This window comes from Sphaerodactylus townsendi, linkage group LG02 (genome assembly GCF_021028975.2).
Source record: "Sphaerodactylus townsendi isolate TG3544 linkage group LG02, MPM_Stown_v2.3, whole genome shotgun sequence".
NCBI lineage: Eukaryota > Metazoa > Chordata > Lepidosauria > Squamata > Sphaerodactylidae > Sphaerodactylus > Sphaerodactylus townsendi.
The window spans coordinates 115,580,018-115,597,242 of NC_059426.1; the positions used below are offsets into that span (position 1 = coordinate 115,580,018).

The 17,225-nt window shown below is 43.8% G+C and overlaps 1 protein-coding gene across 4 annotated transcripts in view; it reads right to left on the bottom strand.

Moving 5' to 3' along the window:
* Window positions 1-3,473: 3,473 nt before the first annotated feature.
* The window catches only part of AMBRA1 (autophagy and beclin 1 regulator 1), a 191,761-nt gene continuing 178,009 nt past the window's right edge, over window positions 3,474-17,225 (bottom strand). For all 4 annotated transcript variants that reach the window (XM_048485240.1, XM_048485239.1, XM_048485237.1 and 1 more), the window contains one exon: window positions 3,474-5,262. In XM_048485240.1, the coding sequence (XP_048341197.1) occupies window positions 4,772-5,262 (491 nt within the window). In that variant the 3' untranslated portion in view covers window positions 3,474-4,771. The remainder of the gene's footprint in view (window positions 5,263-17,225) is intronic.

Here is a 17,225-nt window from a genome sequence, read left to right on the forward strand (position 1 = left end):
CTGCCACTTATCAAAGGGGTAGGAATTCAAGGGCAGGATCATATGGCTTCCCCTGACTCTGCAAAACACATGTAAGAACCTAAGAATTCAGGGATCACAGATCACCATGTTCAGGTATCTATCAGTACAAGGTCAGAGAGGACAGATCACTCTGCCAAGATAGACAGATTCAGTAATGTAAGTGTACCTTCTGCCTGAGGAGCACCAGGGTGTTGACAGATCAGAAAGATGTCTATCACTGTCATGTGGTGTTATACATCATCCAGCACAGGCTCAGAGTAATGGTTTATGTCAACCCCATCCCCCTTCTGGTTGGCACCACTTCCAAAGTGCCCTTGGAAGAAAAAGTATGCGGAGAGGTGGTGTGTCACCTTCAGAATATTGGAGCAATACAAAGGTCCATGTATGTCAACAGTCTAAGGGAATTACTCACCTCTTTTTTTATGGTACAAGAAAAGTTCAGAGGATGGGAGAACAAAAATGCCTCAACCAGTAGAACAAGAACAGATGTGCATGGACTATGACTCATCTAAACTACCACCTAACCCTCTTAAAGGAGGTTTACTTTCATAGTTTTAGTCACCATTCCAGGTGGTTTTCTTTGTCTTGCCGAGCATCTCAGATTCCCAATATGGGGTCATATCCCATGGTTGGTCTTCCCTCCACAGGTATTTACCAACACAATTTAGGGCCTATCAGTATGAATGAGGACTCAGATCTATCACTGTCTGACAACCCATATGAAACAGAGGAAAAGTGGGCCTGTAAGGGACTCCTCAGTGGCCTCTTCTAATATCCACGATCAACCATTCTGTTGGACCAATCTCATTTGGGACAGTTACGGTGTGGGACAATGACAATATTTTGTTCTGTCTCATTAGGAAGGTTTTGGTCGCAAGAGATATGGAGTAGCCAACTGACCACATCTTTTCTGTGGCTGGGATAACAGGTAACTGCAATAGGGGCTGGGGAGATCACGGCTAGACAAAGAAGACCTGGAAAGCCAATTGCAGCGCAGTAAAAAAAAAAAGCAGCCCACAGTGGGATAGGAGGGAGGGATCTGTGTCTGCACAGAAATCCACTTGATGAACTACAGTTACAGGCAAGTGCAACTCTATATTTCATTGTTGTGAGTATTCTGTTCAGCCCCACCTTAGGAGACTAGCAAGCTGAAATAGCTTGGCAGTGGGCATGAGGCTGTCTATTTGACTAACACTTGCAGAACTATTTAGCGTAACTGCTGCCCCATATAGGAGTCATTGTCCACCAAATAGTGTAAAAAATGGATGTCAGGGAGAGCCATGTGGCTGCCCTGTAAATGTCCTAACTCAGTGATGGCGAAACTTTTCGAGACCGAGTGCCCAAATTGCAACCCAAAACCCACTTATTTATCGCAAAGTGCCAACACGGCAATTTAACCTGAATACTGAGGTTTTCGTTTAGAAAAACCGGTTGGCTCTGAGGCACGCGTTACTCAGGAGTAAGCTTAGTGAAGCAACTGTGCAACGCTTTCAACGGGTGAATCACGATTCTAGGAGGGTTTACTCAGAAGCAAGTCCCATTGCCAGCAACCGAGCTTACTCCCAGGTAAAGGATCATGCCCAGGCTTGCCTATATGTGTGTGTGTGTGGGGGGGGTGATTTTCCACCCTCCTCCCACATGATGAACTCTGTGTGTGAGTGCCCACAGAGAGGGCTCTGAGTGCCACCTCTGGCACCCGTGCCATAGGTTCGCCACCACTGTCCTAACTGTATGCATGCGATGGCCAGGCAGCTGATGCTACCTATGCTCTGGTGAAGTGAGAGTGAACATCCAATGGCCAAACTACCCTGATGAGCCATAGGCCAAATTCATGGGCTTGGATGCTCACCTGGACAGATGTAGCTACTGCTAGCTCTCTATGTAGTCCCCTACTAGAATGAAAATGTTATTGCCCTTCATTGTGTCCACAGAGCTAGAGACTTTTCATACAGGCCTGGAGGCTGGCACATGAGCCCTCTGATCTCTTTGCTCTGAAGACATAACATACAGGACTGCCTACAGATCCTATCCTGCCTGACCTTCAGATAGGAGAGAGGCATAGGAGTTTCTGAAGAAGATGAAGCTGGAACCAAAAGAGGCAACAGCGTTATCCATACTCAAAGTATAAATCACATGACTCTTGAAACATGTCAATGAAAATACCCCGCAGGGCCTGAGGTCTGATGTGAGGGGGAAAATGTCAGCAGCAAGAACTTTTTGAAGGAAGCCCTTCCCAACTTCCATGGTAGAAAAGAAAAACTCACCATTTTGACAAAGATAGTGATGAGGAGCTCTTCAGGGCTAAGAATCTTCAACTTTGGCGGCTGGTAAAAGGCGATTAACAGTGAAAGCCTAAGGAGAGTTACACCATTCGTTTCAATGGGCTTAGACCAGTGGTAGCGAACCTTGGGCACTCCAGATGTTATGGACTACAATTCCCGTCAGCCCCTGCCAGCATGGCCAATTGGAGTGCCCAAGGTTCGCCACCACAGGCTTAGACTGGGGTAACTCTGAACAGGATTGCAGTGTAAGATTTCTTTTGGCAGGTGACTTTTTTGCAAGATCTTCAAGAGGAAGATTTCAGAAAAACAGCCAGTTTTTCAGCATCGTGTTGCAATACCTCACTTCATCCCAAGTCTTGGAGCACCTATAAAACTGATCTCTTTCCCCTTCAGACCCATCCTGCCCCCCTTTACCTCCCCCATGCTGAACCATTTCTCAGCTTAGGGCATTAGCTTATTTCCATGTTAGCCTGGTTCCAAGACAGCCACAGGATGCAGGAAGTCATGAGAAGCCATAGATGGCAATTCCATTATCAGGCTGAAGCTCCTGTCAGCTCAGTAAGTATGGCTGGCACAGGGCAGATTTTAGTGCTTCATTAACACTCTGATGAGGCCTGGCAGCCAACTGATTTGATTTAAAGTTCATTTCCATGCTGTGATTTAAGGAAACGCTTGCTTAATGTTCTCTAACAGACTCTTCTGACTGTGAGCATAAGAGCTGCTTAACAATGGGATTTATTGTCATGCAATCAAGGTGCCAAGAAGCAACAGGAACTGGGGGATGGGGGGAGAGGTGCAGGCTCTTGCAGGTGCCATGAAACAGTTTCTCCCACAGATCAGATCACATCTGCAGGATCACTGGTAATTCCCTTGATGTTCCCTACCCCCCCTTTACTCACCACAGGCTGAAAAACTCTGCTTTTTATCGGAACAAACTGTGCTATTTATGAGCCCAGCCAAGCTGCGAAGGGTCTTTCCCCCAAATCTTGTTGACATAGACAACAAAGACGTTTCTGGGCATAAGTGAAAAAGCTCCTGCAGCATGCCTCCACAGACTGTGCTCCAATGAACAGCAAGGTATGAGCAGAGAAAGCGTCACACAATCAGAATACATTTTTCCAACTATGTTTAGTCCCCAACCTTAACACAAGAGAAGACAGGAGACCAAAGAAGGGTTTGTCATATTTTAATGACGTTGATCTTTGGTGTTTCCCTCATTAGCACACACTCTCCCCCTACCTTCCTGCTACAAGCTCACTGGGATAGAGAGTTACAAATGAAAAGGAAAATCACATTTTAGAGTAGAAACAAAAATGTCAGAGCCTTGATTTCTCCACTAAAAACTACATGTACAAGGTCAAAGTTTCACATGCAACACCTTACATCACAGACACATACCTCACGCTCTGACGCGGAGCTAACCCCTCTCTCCCTACCCCTCCCCCCATAGGGAAGTGCAGCCTGGCTGTGGCACCATGATCCTGCCAAACCTCACCAGGTTGAATTACCATATGTTACTATTGGCACAACAAGAGGTGCTAAAAGCCCTGGGCAATTTCTCAGTAAGTGCCATCTTTATTGGGGACCCACCCTACCCACATGCTTTGCAACTATGTGCTGCCCCACCCACAGCAGCCCTTATAAGGCCCTGCTTGCATACAAAGTAGAGACTCTTAAACAAAAGGCTCACACTCCTGAGAGGTTCCTGAGCATGAAGGGATGGTGAAGCCCATGCACAGCTCTCCTACCTCCCATTCTGGGCTGGACAAGAGTGGATCACAGTCCTAGAGAAGACTACTTTGCCTTATCCAGCCTGCAATCTCTCAAGCCATCCAAATGCTGCTCATCTGACGAGTTGCCTAGCTCTTCTTAGCAGACAGCATGGGATTGGAACTCTGGCTGGAAGATAAATCCACTCTGGTAGCAGAGCTGGGGTGCAAAGCTCCTCCACAGTAGCACTTAAAGAAATGTACACGCTGAGCAAGGTTGCAAGCCTCCAAAAGAGGTGTCTACAGCCCCTTTATCAGATCATCTGGTAGGTCAAAACAGGAGAAAACATTATTTTAAAAAAATAAAGCAACATCCCCTCCCCCCCGCCCACCAAAAAAAACAAAGAGTAACATTAAAAGCACTGCAGGGTTAGGGCAAAGCTTAATGGATTCCAGTAGCCAGTGAGCTGAGAAATTTACATAAGGCTCAGCTGAATATCAAGGTTTATTACAGCTATTGTAGAAAATGTGCAGCAAAATGGATGCAGGAAGCTAAGACACAGAATAAAACCTCTTCAAGAGTCTTTCTATACAACTGATGGTCTCCCTCTCATTTCCCACCCCTGTAAAACAATGCCCTCTGAATGACCAGAAATCTGGTTGGAGCCAAAATCCCCCTGCTCCTTCCGTTCCTGGTCAGATGTGAGGTACAAGTCTCTGCTTAGCAGTACAAGGGTAGCACCACCACATAATTCATCTCTACCTGTTCCGAGATTCTCCACTGGTGCTATCATTACTATAGAAGTTGGTATTGTCAGGAAGATGGTTATTATTAGTTAGGTCACTGTACTCAATTGGTCCCTCAGTGTCCATTGAGGACTGAGCCTGCTCCGATAAGCTCTGCCCGCTAGCTTCTTCTCTCTCGATGACATCACCAGAGGAGGTCCGTGGGCTTAAGCCACGCGCTGTCACCTGCATGGACTCCGAAAGGCTCCGTCCCTCTAGCTCTGCCACCAGCTCCTGTGAAGTGGATGGCTGAGCTGAGCCACCATCTGCTCCAGTTGATTCAGTACCGGTCTGAGAACTGCGATGGATGCGGTGACTCACAATGATATTGTTGCCAAAACCACCCATGGATGCCATGGTAGTGCTCTGCTCCCGCTGGACCACAGCAGTCATGCCACCTTCAGCCATTAACCTCTGGATCCTGGTCAGGGAATCCTCTCCAGTAGCCCCGTAATCTGGACCACCTGGAAGAGAGCAACAATGAAGAGTCTAATATCCAAGGCAGAAATTTCCAACATGAAAAACTATCATGAGAAGACTAAAAAGGAAAGAGAAAAGAGGGTGAGTAGCACCAGCTGCTTCCAAGGAGTACCACCATGCCCTAAAAACCCGTAGCGTGTATTTTCCAAACAGGTTCTCTTTCCATAGTTTGGCATGTCCATACAACAGTAGTCTCTGCACAGTCTCCAATACATTTACTACTTGTGGAATGAATTCAATGCATTCTCCCTTCAGACTGTAGTATTTTGCAGGTATCACTATACTTTGTACATGGAGAAAATTGCTGTCCCCCCTCCCCAATTCTGTTGGGATTCCTGCATGTGACAGCTCAAACAGAAGCAAAAGCTCCCTGCAGATGTACCTGTTTGCTGGACAGGACTATTTCAAACTGGAGGAAGAACAGCCATTCTTCCTAACATTCTACAGTTTATATGTGTATGGAAGTGATCTACATGTAGTGCAGCATCTAAACATTCAACCCCTCACCAAAATCACGGGGGTGGGGTGGGTGGGTGGGTGGATCCTAAGGCAACTGGGCTCGACAGGCAGCCTGCTGGCCATTGATAATCTGGAGCAGGGAGATCCACGAGGGGAGGAACCCTTTTGAGAGGAAGGAAGAGGGGGCAGCACAGGGTGATTGGTAGGAGAGACATGGAGAGGGGAGGAAAGGACTGTAATTGCTTGACAAAGAAACAAAGGTGAAGAATCCTGTGGTCTTCGCCTTCTGTTGTCGGGTTGACTGGCTGGGAGGGTCTGAGCCTACTCTGTCAGGATGGGAGAGAGGAGTAATACTCACACTGGAAAAAAATAGCACATTGAAGCAGTCTCAGGAAATGATAAGCAAATAAGCCACTTCTTGCAATCTCACATGCAGGCTGGCAAAGGAGAGCTCCTTATTCAATGGAATGTGCCAAACTGTTCCATGGAGACGAACAGCTACAGGATTCTGATGGTTATTAAAGATATAAAGCTTCCTTCCAGTCTTTGCAGAGTCATCAAGACTGACTGCAAAACAGGAGTGGCCATGTGCTTCCCAAGCAACAAACAAACTAAACAGAACAAGAGAAAGGTTAAGAGGCTGTGACGCACTGCCAACATAAATAAGGTATGGAAGTGCAGTCAGAGAAAAAAGATGCAGTCACAGAGTGTAAGGTAAAAACATCACAGGAACCGAACAGCACTCTAATTGGGTATGCTGACCTGCACTCTGATTGGTGGAGTAAGCCAGCTGACAAAAAGGGAGGAGATACCACTCTGGCCGTTTCCGCACGGCCACGCTTGGGGGGGGGGGCGGAGTATATGACGCCGACGCCCCCCCCGGGACTGTTCACAAGGGGTGGGGAAGACAGCGCAGCCTGCACAGAGGCTGCGCCGTCCCCCGAACGCCTTACCATCCCCTCCTGGCTTCCGGTGCGTCACACAGGCTGAGGGACACGCCCCCCCTGCCCTGCGCAACAGCTCTAGAGTAGAAGTAGGCGTGTCCCCTGGCCTGTGTGACGCGCCAGGAGGGGAAGGTAAGGCGTTCGGGAAAGGGGGGGGGTAATGCCGCCTCCCAGCTGCTTCTTTTGAAAAACCTTGCTCAGGGAGCAAGGTTCGAAAGCAGCGGCTTCGCGCCGCTCGGGGGTTGCAAGGCTGGCGCTGCTGCAATGCAGCGGCGGCGGCCATGTGAACCCATCCCCAGGGTTGCTGTTTTTAGCGTCCCTGGGATGCTGTATTCCGCCCATGCGGAAACAGCCTCTGATAGGGAAAGATCGAAAGCTTTTGGATTTACCCTGAGAGGATTTTAGTAAGAGAGTGAATCTGATCTGACAAATGAAAGCAAAGCATACACAGACAAGAGAACTGAAAGTTTATTTAGTGGTCAAGGCTGAAGCAGAATAGTGACCATAAATAAAAGCAAACATGTTTTCAGCTTCTGCTATAATGTTCCATAATCCCTAGATCTATTCTAGATAGATCTCAAAACAGGGTTAACGCACACTTTTCCTTTGACTTAAATGCACTTGTCCTCCACTAGACATCGAAAATATTTCGTCCCAGTGGATAAGTGAGGATGGCATTGCTGGCCAGTCTCCAGGCTATCTCTGGCGACATTCCCAATTCAAGAAATATTTAAAAAATGGTAGGTTCCCTCTTGTGAGGGAAGCTTTATTTTTCTTTCAGGACACTGGGATTCTTGAGACAGGATGCAAAAAAGAACAAAAGTATTGTAGTGTTTTTTCTTTCTTTATAGAATGGTTCAAACACTTAAGTAGTCCTGGACACAGTATGGAATTTACAAAACAAAGTAACATTACAGTCTAGGCCAGGGGTAGGGAACCTGCGGCTCTCCAGATGTTCAGGAACTACAGTTCCCATCAGCCCCTACCAGCATGGCCAACTGGCCATGCTGACAGAGGCTGATGGGAATTGTCAATGGTCCTGAATTTATCTGGAAGGCTGGAAATTCCTAGTCTAGGAAACCAAAAAGTAAATATTTTCTTCTTCTGAAGTTACTATGCCAGGAGGCGTTATGTACAATTACGCTTCCACCATTTTTGCAAAATATGTAAAGGTGGGAATTTTTTTCAAAGAGAAGAGGAATATAATTTATGTCTATGATAAACTAGGCAGTTTTCATTGCATTTCTCATTGTAGATATCAAAATATTTAATAGTCAACATGGCAAATCTACGGATATCTAATCTCTGGATCTGGCCCATGTACAAACTAGGGATGCAGGTTTGCAGAAAAATGTGACACTAGGGAAAAATGAAGGAGGATGAAATCCCCCCACATAGAGAGCATTGTTTAAGCATGCGTTGCTATCAGAACTGCTGCCTCATGGTGGAAGCAGTGGTGTTACAGACAGGGAGGGGTAGTGGAGGACACAGCGATAGGGGGGGTAGCAGACAGAGGGGAGTGTAGAATAACCAGGATAGGGGCAGGAAAAGAAGACAATGCCCCCATGAAACAGATGGGCAGGAAGAGGAGCTGCCACTGCCCATCAATGTATGAGCTGGGTAGGCAGGAAAGGAGCTGCTGCTACCCCTCACCCCTACAAACGGTGAGCCAGGTGAATGGGAGAAGCCATCCCTACTCCCCCAACACGTGAGCTGAGTGCACTTGTTAATGTATTTGCACCTAGTGTTCCTGCCAGTATTGTATTACTTCTTCCTCTGACTAATCTTTAACAACCACCTTATTTACACTGCCAGTGTTTTATAGTTATGATTGACTCAGCTCTCTGCCCACCTCCAGGCACTCCCAGCTTAGTCCATCCCAGGCTAAGCACTCAAACCATTCGCTTAACAACTCAACACTTAAAGTTGACATCTGCCTATTGTCTTCTACAGAAAGGTAGGATTCCTCCTTGTCCTGGGAGATTAAGGGCCACTCTGCATAACCCTGAAGATTCCCATTTTTCTATAAGATGCCCCCTCTCCCAGTAGTCAGTGCTCAATATCTCTGGACACATCTCAGTCTATTGATATTGTTCACAATGCGTTGCTCTTTTTTCTACCAGAACTAATTGCAGGTTGGTCAGCTCTGTTCATCAGACCTTTCCACTCCAAGATCAGGTGACTATACCATTACTCCCCAAATTCCCTTCATCTATTCCAAACCTATTATCTCAATGCTGCTTATATCCTAGGATTGTGTGCGAGTTCTGCTGCTTTGATTACTGTGTGCTTGTGTACCCTATTATTCCTTAATACAATGTGTTAAACTTTATTTTGCTCTCCTGCAGATTTCCTCCAAAAGCTGGTGTTGATACACATAGGCAACAAATATCTCGAGCTTGCCTGACATTTTGCTAAGCTAAAGAGTCTGCTCTCGCTAATTTTCCCACTCTAAAAGGGAAGGACTCCCACCATTTCGGGTAATAACCTCAGATGATTCACATACTTCCAGTGTCACCTACTCACAGAGCTGTTGTGAGAATAAAATGGACAAAAGGAGATGGTGTTATCAGCTTTGGTTTTCCACTGAAGAGAAATGTATGGAGTATAACAATTAAATAATACATACAGTTAAAGATAGCAAGCAGATACAAGATAGGCTGGATAAGCAGGTGGAAAGGAAAGAAGGTTGTAACAATAGTTGAGGTTAGAATGGCTGCCCAGAGTAGGGAAAATGAGAAGTTCCCTGCAAGGGAGGATAACACCTGCAACTAATAGAAGCATCTCCTGTACCTTTATGAAATAAAGTGGCCATTGTGGGGGGTTGTTATGCAGCGAAAAAAGCATAGCCAGCCTTCAAGCATTGTTTTCTGTCAAGAAAACTAGGGAAGGTGAAGGAGTTTTTTAATCTTTCTAGGACTATTTTGGCCTTTCAGAAGGAGTAATGAGGGCTAGGCATAGGAGCAATAATGCTGACTTGCTACCATGTGTCTTGTCTGACTCACTCAGGCTCAGTTCCTTGTTACTGTTTGACAGAAGCCACAAAAGCTAGTGCAGTTACAGTTTCAGACTAGGATCTGGGAGACTGATCTGAATCCCCACTCCGCTATCTAAGTTCACTGGGTGACCTTGGACCAGTCACAGACTCTCTGCCTAACTTTCCTCATAGGGTACTTGAGAGTATAAAACGGAGGAAAAGAAAACAACGTAAGCTGCTTTGTGTCCCAACTGTAAAGAAGTCAGAGCATAAATAAACTGGATCCTCTGCTTGTGACTGTTATAAGGGTAAAGCACCCTCTCTTCAGCATAAAGATACAGTGTATGATATTATATCTGCACATCAGGATCCCCTGCTATATTAGAGAACATAGGAGTATCCTGTTTAGCTCATGAGTTACAGGGGTCAGGTGGGCACCATATGGTATCTAAATCTCCACACCCATAGGAATGCCTAATTTGGATCTAAGATCCTGTGTGTTGGACTAAATTGTGCCATACTTTATATTTTTCATATATATAATCATATTTTTTGCCATGTCAGTACATGAGCAAGGCCCAATTCCCTCTTGCAGCAGTACTCTCTGATGATATCATATGGTATGAATCAGGGATATTCATATGCATGGAATGTTTCTGAAAGGTGGAATGTTATCAGTTAGGAGCAGGAGAGGGGAGTCATTTGGAAAAGAACAAAATATCTGGGTTTTAAACCTGAACATTTATTAACATGGAACAGGGCTATGCTAAAAGGAAGCCGCTCCTATGCTACTACCAGTGAAGCTGGAAGCTGAGTCTTTCATAAATACATATAATTTTTAGACAGGTGGGCACCATATGCTACCTATACCACAGCTTTATAAATTTATCTCTTAATCATGATGGTATAAATAGATGAAATACCAACTTGCATATGGTCCATCACTCAGAAGATATTTATCAAACATTCACATGAAAATCTCCCCCAAGGAACTCCTGCATGAAAAAATTACAGGAAGTATTCCAAGTGTTTGCAGGCCATTGGCAAGTTCTAAAACATGCTAAATATTCTACATTGGAAAAAGGATCAGTAGTTCATTTCAGGGAAATATGCTTTATCTTATCACTTTTAAATGTAATATTGAGTGATCTAGGAAGGAGATCTAGATTTCTCCGATTGGTGGAAATGTAATTGGCATGGGCAACATTGATGTAATATTCTATACTAAATTTCCAGGGAGGTCTGAATCCTAGAAGTTGGCTTGTTATCCTAGGTCTCTCAGTGGATGATACAAAAATGTCTGTGATGTTTTTTCATAGTGCTTTTGACCCACGTTTGAGCCAAAGTTCATACTGATCACCTTGGTTCCAATTTGCCACAGATTTTATTTTGGTTGCTCAGCACTGGGCATGCTATCCATCTAACATCATACTATAGAGAAAAAAGGTAAAGGTAATGCAAGCACTGGGTCATTACTGACCCATGGAGTGACATTACATCATGACACTTACTAGGCAGATTATGTTTATGGAGTGATTTGCCACTGCCCTCTCCAGTAATCGAAAGTTGATCCTCAGAAACTTGAGTGCTCATTTTACTGACCTCAAAAGGATGGAAGACTGAATCTACCTTAAGTTAGCTACCTGAAATTGACTTCCATAGGGATCGAACTCAAGTCGTGAGCAGAGCTTTGACTGTACTACTGCAGCTTGCTACTCTGTGCTACGGGGCTGTTACTATAGATAAAACATAATGTTATTTTTTTGTTTTATATACACTGAAGGTACATTCAACTCTGGAAGCAAAATTGATTTCAATGTATGTAATTCTGCCCAGAAAGGATATTATATAATTTCCTCAAAATTGAGAACTCACTATAAAGTTTAAGGTAAGAAAATTTATATCTATACATCAGATATAATGCTTTGTTACCGATAACGATTGTAAAGCATTTAATTTTCCCTGCTCTGTTAACCATACTTTTAAAAAATCTTGGGTACCCACTGTAATAGAATATTGCTATATATATACTGGAACATTTAATATCAGAGAGGTAGAAACTTTAAAAACGTCCATTATAGCTGGAGAAGAAGATTTAATAATCCTAAATTGGGAAGGAAATGTTCATCAGCATACAGTTTCTTCTTAAATTCAGAAACCTAATCCTTTGAGTCAATTGTTTTCAAGCTACCACAAAAAGGAAGGCTGAACATGGACATCCACTGCAAGATCTGTTAGAAAAGGAAAATTGGGGCTTGCCATGTGACATTGCAGATAGATAACAAATTTGGATTTGACCTTCTAGGGCAATACTGACAGAGATATGACTAGTCCAGAAAAGCAGACATTCTGAAATACAAGGGCTGAACTGAAACTTGCCAAGGAACCAATTCAAAAGGTGGAATGACTGGATAGTATGTGAGCACAGGTGATATAGAGGAAAAAGCAGCTGCTATCCATTCACTGTAGCTGCTCCTACTTCAAAAATCATCTCAAAGAAGAACCTGTCATTTGAACACTTAAACTGCTTTGCCATTTGTTCTAGGTGGATGTCAGAGAGTGGGCTCACCAGGGGTTCTTTTTCAAACAACCTCAAGCCAACAACTCAATGGCTGCAATTAATAGATTCAAGGACATCCATACAATGTGTGAAAGTTATGGAGCTTTTACTAAATTTCCAAATGAGCTACCATTCTCTATTCAGAGAAACAGGCCAGCAGTCCAGCGGCTCATGGAAGATGAACGCAATTTATTCCAGCAAGAGCTTTCAGGCAACTGTTTTATTTTACTATTACAGGTAAGACAGTTACTACAGTCCATCTCCGGGTTGGTTAAGTCCTGGACATTTGAAAGTACATCCTGGGGAAGTTGGGCTGGAATTTGGGGAGGGACCTTAGTAGACTATAATGCCATACAGTCCTCCTCCGAAGCAGCCATTTTCTTCAGGGGAACTAATCTCTGTAATCGTGAAGTCAGTTATAATTTTGGTAGATATCCAGGCTCTACCTGGTGATTGACAACCCTAACATTTACTAATCTGGAATATTCTCTATCAGACAGACTCTCCTACATTAATTCCTTTAACAGGCCAAAGCTTCAGTTTGCTGTTAATTCCAATTCACTTTACTTCATTTGGAAGACTAATACTGAAAAACTGGATACAAATTCATCTGCCAGTTTCCCCCGAAAATAACCCTAGTTTAGTGTGAGAAGAACCACACACATTGTGGTGGTGGTGGTTGTGTATAAACTGGAAGGCAGGAATGAATTCAATACAAAATTATCTTTTTAAGTGGAAGAGCAGGGAGGGAGAGAATCCCACCCTTTTTTTACTCCCCCTTACAAGGCTGACCACTCTCCAGCTCACCAGCCAGCCCATCAACCCACAGAGCCACCACCTCCACCTGCCTGGCTCATATAGTAGCAGCTCCCACTCTCCCTTCTTCCCCATTGTCTCCCACATGCACCCACCCAAGCCTAGTAAGGAACATTCCTCCATCAGATCCCCCCACCACAAGGAGGATGACTTAAATCTTTGACTCACGCCCCATCTGGAGGTCTGTGTCCTCACTTTGGAGACACCCCAAGGCCACCTGGTGCAGAGGAAATCAACCTCACTAATAACTACATGGTCAGGTTGGTAGGGAGTACATTGTCTGTATTTGCACTAACAACTTTCAGTTGTCCCCAATCAAAGAAAAAAGTCTTGAGATTTTTTTCTGCAACCCAAGATGTCCCCCCAAGTTTGTAGAAAAAGCTCCCTTCTCAATAATGGTCCTAATCTGTGGGATTAATACTCTGCATCTAAGGCCATGTTCAGAATTAGTCACTGCATCTACTCAATTAATGATACAACACTAGCAGGAAGAACCGCAGAAGCAATTTCTGAAATATCCAGGTTAGCTGTTTGGTTTGAAACCAAAATGTGTAACTCAAATGGATGAATATACGATGGTCTGCAGAGGTGGACATCCAGCCATAACAGACCTTCCAACCCATCTAAGGCTGCACATCTGCTTGTTTGGTTTTGAACTTTGTCAACTACAAATAGCAAAGCCATGGAGAAAACCCCAGGAATTTATGTGACAGAATTTTGCATTCTCTCTCTTTGCAATGATGGTTTTTAGGGTTTTTAAGGGTTTTTTTAAATACAAAAGTTTTGAGGCTTTCTAAGAATGAGGCATAATATAAGGTTCCTTCCACCGCTCTATCAACTCCTCCCTGCTTGTATTCTGGCAACTACATAACTTCACTAGGATAGACAAATGCTAAGCCTTGTAGACACAATCCAGCCACAGTTAAATCCTTTTGAATTCCACTTGTTTAAATTGTTGAGTTAAATAGTGGGGCCTGAAAATGATCATTTTTGCCCAGACCATCTTTGCCTCTGCCTCTTTTAGAAATCACAGCAGAAGACATTTGAGTCTATTGTTCAAACATCTCTTTGTACCATCCTTGAAGCCTTTTGCCCAAGCTTATATTTATTTCTTTGATTTATGCAGGCTCCACATGCAACAAAGTACACAAGACAGCAATTAACTGACAGAAAAGGAAACATCTGCACTAGAGGGATTTGCTTTTAATATGTTTGCTCACATTATAATCATCTTTCCAAAGAAGAAGCAGAGGCTCAGAAAGACCAAATGTGAAAAGCTTTGCGTAGGGAAAATGTGTTGCATTTACCAGCAAATACCGAGCTCAGGCTAATTTTTTGAGATAATTTTTTGTGTCTTTCTACAAGAAACTAACATCTGCAAGTTGATCTCTGCCTTGAGCCTACTCTGGCACAGAAGAAAGCATATTTTAAGAGAAAACTCTAAGCCTTCTGTAACAAAAAACCTTCTCCTCAGCCTAATTCTGAAGCAGTTGCTGCATATTTTCTAGAGTAATATCCGTTTTATTATTCTGCTGAGTGCCACCAATAGTACACTGTCTTGTAATGATTTACACCAACAAAGCTCTTTACAAATGCTAATTAATCCACGAAATACTGTAGGAAGCCTTTATTCCCAATGTACAGGCAAATTTAATCATTTTCAAAAGCTGCATACTGAGCTAGAAGCAGATACAGGATATTCATTTAGGAATTCCTGAATCCCTACTGTGTGATCTCACTGGCAAAGAACATTTTTTTAAAATAGAGATGAGTGAGCTCCCCTTGGCTCACCATGTAATTGGCTTGGTTCTTCCAAACTTCCACCAAGGATTCTTGGGGTCTTTCTAACCTTCTTCCGAGAAAGCTTGGTAAGAACAAGCACAGGGGATCTTGTCCAGTCCTAACCCCCTTCACTGATCCCCACTCTTCCCCCCCCCCCCAACTCACCCTCTCAAAGAGAAGAGGGGCACAAATATGGTGAGCTGGTCTAGAAGGCTTGTAACAGAAGCAAGACCTTAACTTTAAGGTCCAAACACTGCTAATTTATTCTGAGAACACTAACATTGCTAGCAGGGAACATGGCACAAGAGGCTTTGGAAATTGACTTTCTCAGGCTCCCTAGTACTTATATGAACATGCCTAGAAGACACTAGCCTGGACATTACTGCATTCCTCCCATGTCAGCTGAGTGCTGGGTAAGTGATAGGGTAGGACTGCCTAGCAGTTGCAGTAGTACTGCAGCAAGCAAGCAAGTACTGTACTTGCTCACTATTTTCTAGACTTCAGGAGTTAGTATTTGACTTCTCTCCCACACTTGGAATTTTGTAAATATTTCTATAGTTATGGCAAAAACTCCAGACAGAGAATCATTTCACACATTGTTTGCACATAAAGTCAGGTTAGTCTAAGAGTGCAAATGTTTATAAATATGAATGTATCACAATTATACTTTACATTCATATTTTAGATGAACATCTAATTTTAAATCTGAAAATGTAATGTGTGAGATGCCCACTAATGTGACCCAGTGGACATACCTCAGAGCGGGGAAATGTCAATAAAAAATGTTGCCTACTGAGTCTAAAGGTGACCATAAATATGGTTCTGTGACCAAGCAAGGAGATACCCCATGTATAACGTACCCACAATACAACAGTATTTGCACTGCAGTTTTCATACCAGATTTCTCTCATCAACACAGCATATGGTTTTGCATTGCTGGCCTGGACTAGGGATACACACATTTCACCATGAACATGTTCTACAGCGAAACTTATAACCAAGGTGTTGATCAGTTGCAAGTCTATTACCACAAATGCTTGCTGAACTGATTTGTATCAGATTTTCATAAAACTATGCATGCACAAAGACACTGCCAATTCACAATGACTGGAGGCCATTGGCATCATGGGGGTGGATTAGAAACCCACTCTAGGACTTGTGTTAGAGGAAGGCTGAAATACTGCAAAGTTAGAGATGTGAAACCTCTGATCTCTAACTTTGTTGTTTCAGCCTCCTCAAAACACAGCTATTTTTCAAGTGGGAGTGATTTAGTAGCCCACTCTTAGCTGAACTGGGCAGAAGTCCTGTCCTTCCCTTCCTACATTTTGTCCTAACCCTTCTGTGTCATTATCCGAGTTTTCTTTTTTTACATTTATTTTTAGAAGTGAATATGAGCCATTGTATCCCATACTCCTCTTCATGTAGACACCTTGTTAATTTTGTCTGCTGATTTCTTTTGGCAGATGCTAAACCACGATTTTGGAATCTGGCCACTTAACAAATTACCTCAAAGCCATGCCGCTCTTTTTTCAAGTGTAACTAGGCAACATTAATATTTTTGTTGTTTTACAAATACAAACAAACCCTGAACAAAGACACTGAACGTGCGATTTGGGGGGCAAGGAAATTTTATGAGGAGCAAAAGTAAAATGAAATTCAAGAACAGTGAGGGAGGAAAGGCTAGAGTAGATTTTAAAAAGTAAGGCCAAGGCTGGTTTGGAAGTACATTAGTTATGCTTATATTACCAAGCAAACTGTCTGAATGGGACACCAGAATTGGAGAAATAATACTTCAGAAGAAGCTCTAAGCCAGGGGTCCCCAAACTTTTTAAACAGGGGCCAGTTCACTGTCCCTCAGACTGTTGGAGGGCCGGACTAAAAAAAACTATGAACAAATTCCTATGCACAAATGATTGTAAAATGTTTGATTTCACCTTTCAGCCTTTCTGTCATGGTCTATTTTTAGAACAGTGACCAAAGTATGTCAAGTACAGGGTGGGCTCCAAATATTGTTGGGGAGGCTGTGGAATACCTTCCCCTGTAAAAAAAAGCAGAACTTTCCCAATGAAGTATTCCATCTAACCCAGGATCAGGTATCTTCCTGGGTTCTTTCCTCCCTAGCAGCCAGTGAGCGATTCGCCAGCCTGGCTGATGCCAATGGGAGTGAGGCGGAACAGAACGCCTGAGAGCAACACATGGAGTAGCTGAGAGGGGAGGGCGGAGCAGGCATTGCCACATGTAAGGTTTCCAACTCTGGGTCAGAAAATTCATGGAGATTTGGGGATGCCATCATGTAATTGCAATCAACAGCCGTTGGGGCTGGTTCCTCCTCTCCCTCGAGCCCCCACTGCACATGAATGGAGCCATCGCCGCCATGCCTGGCGGGCCGGATAAATGCCTTCAGGGGGC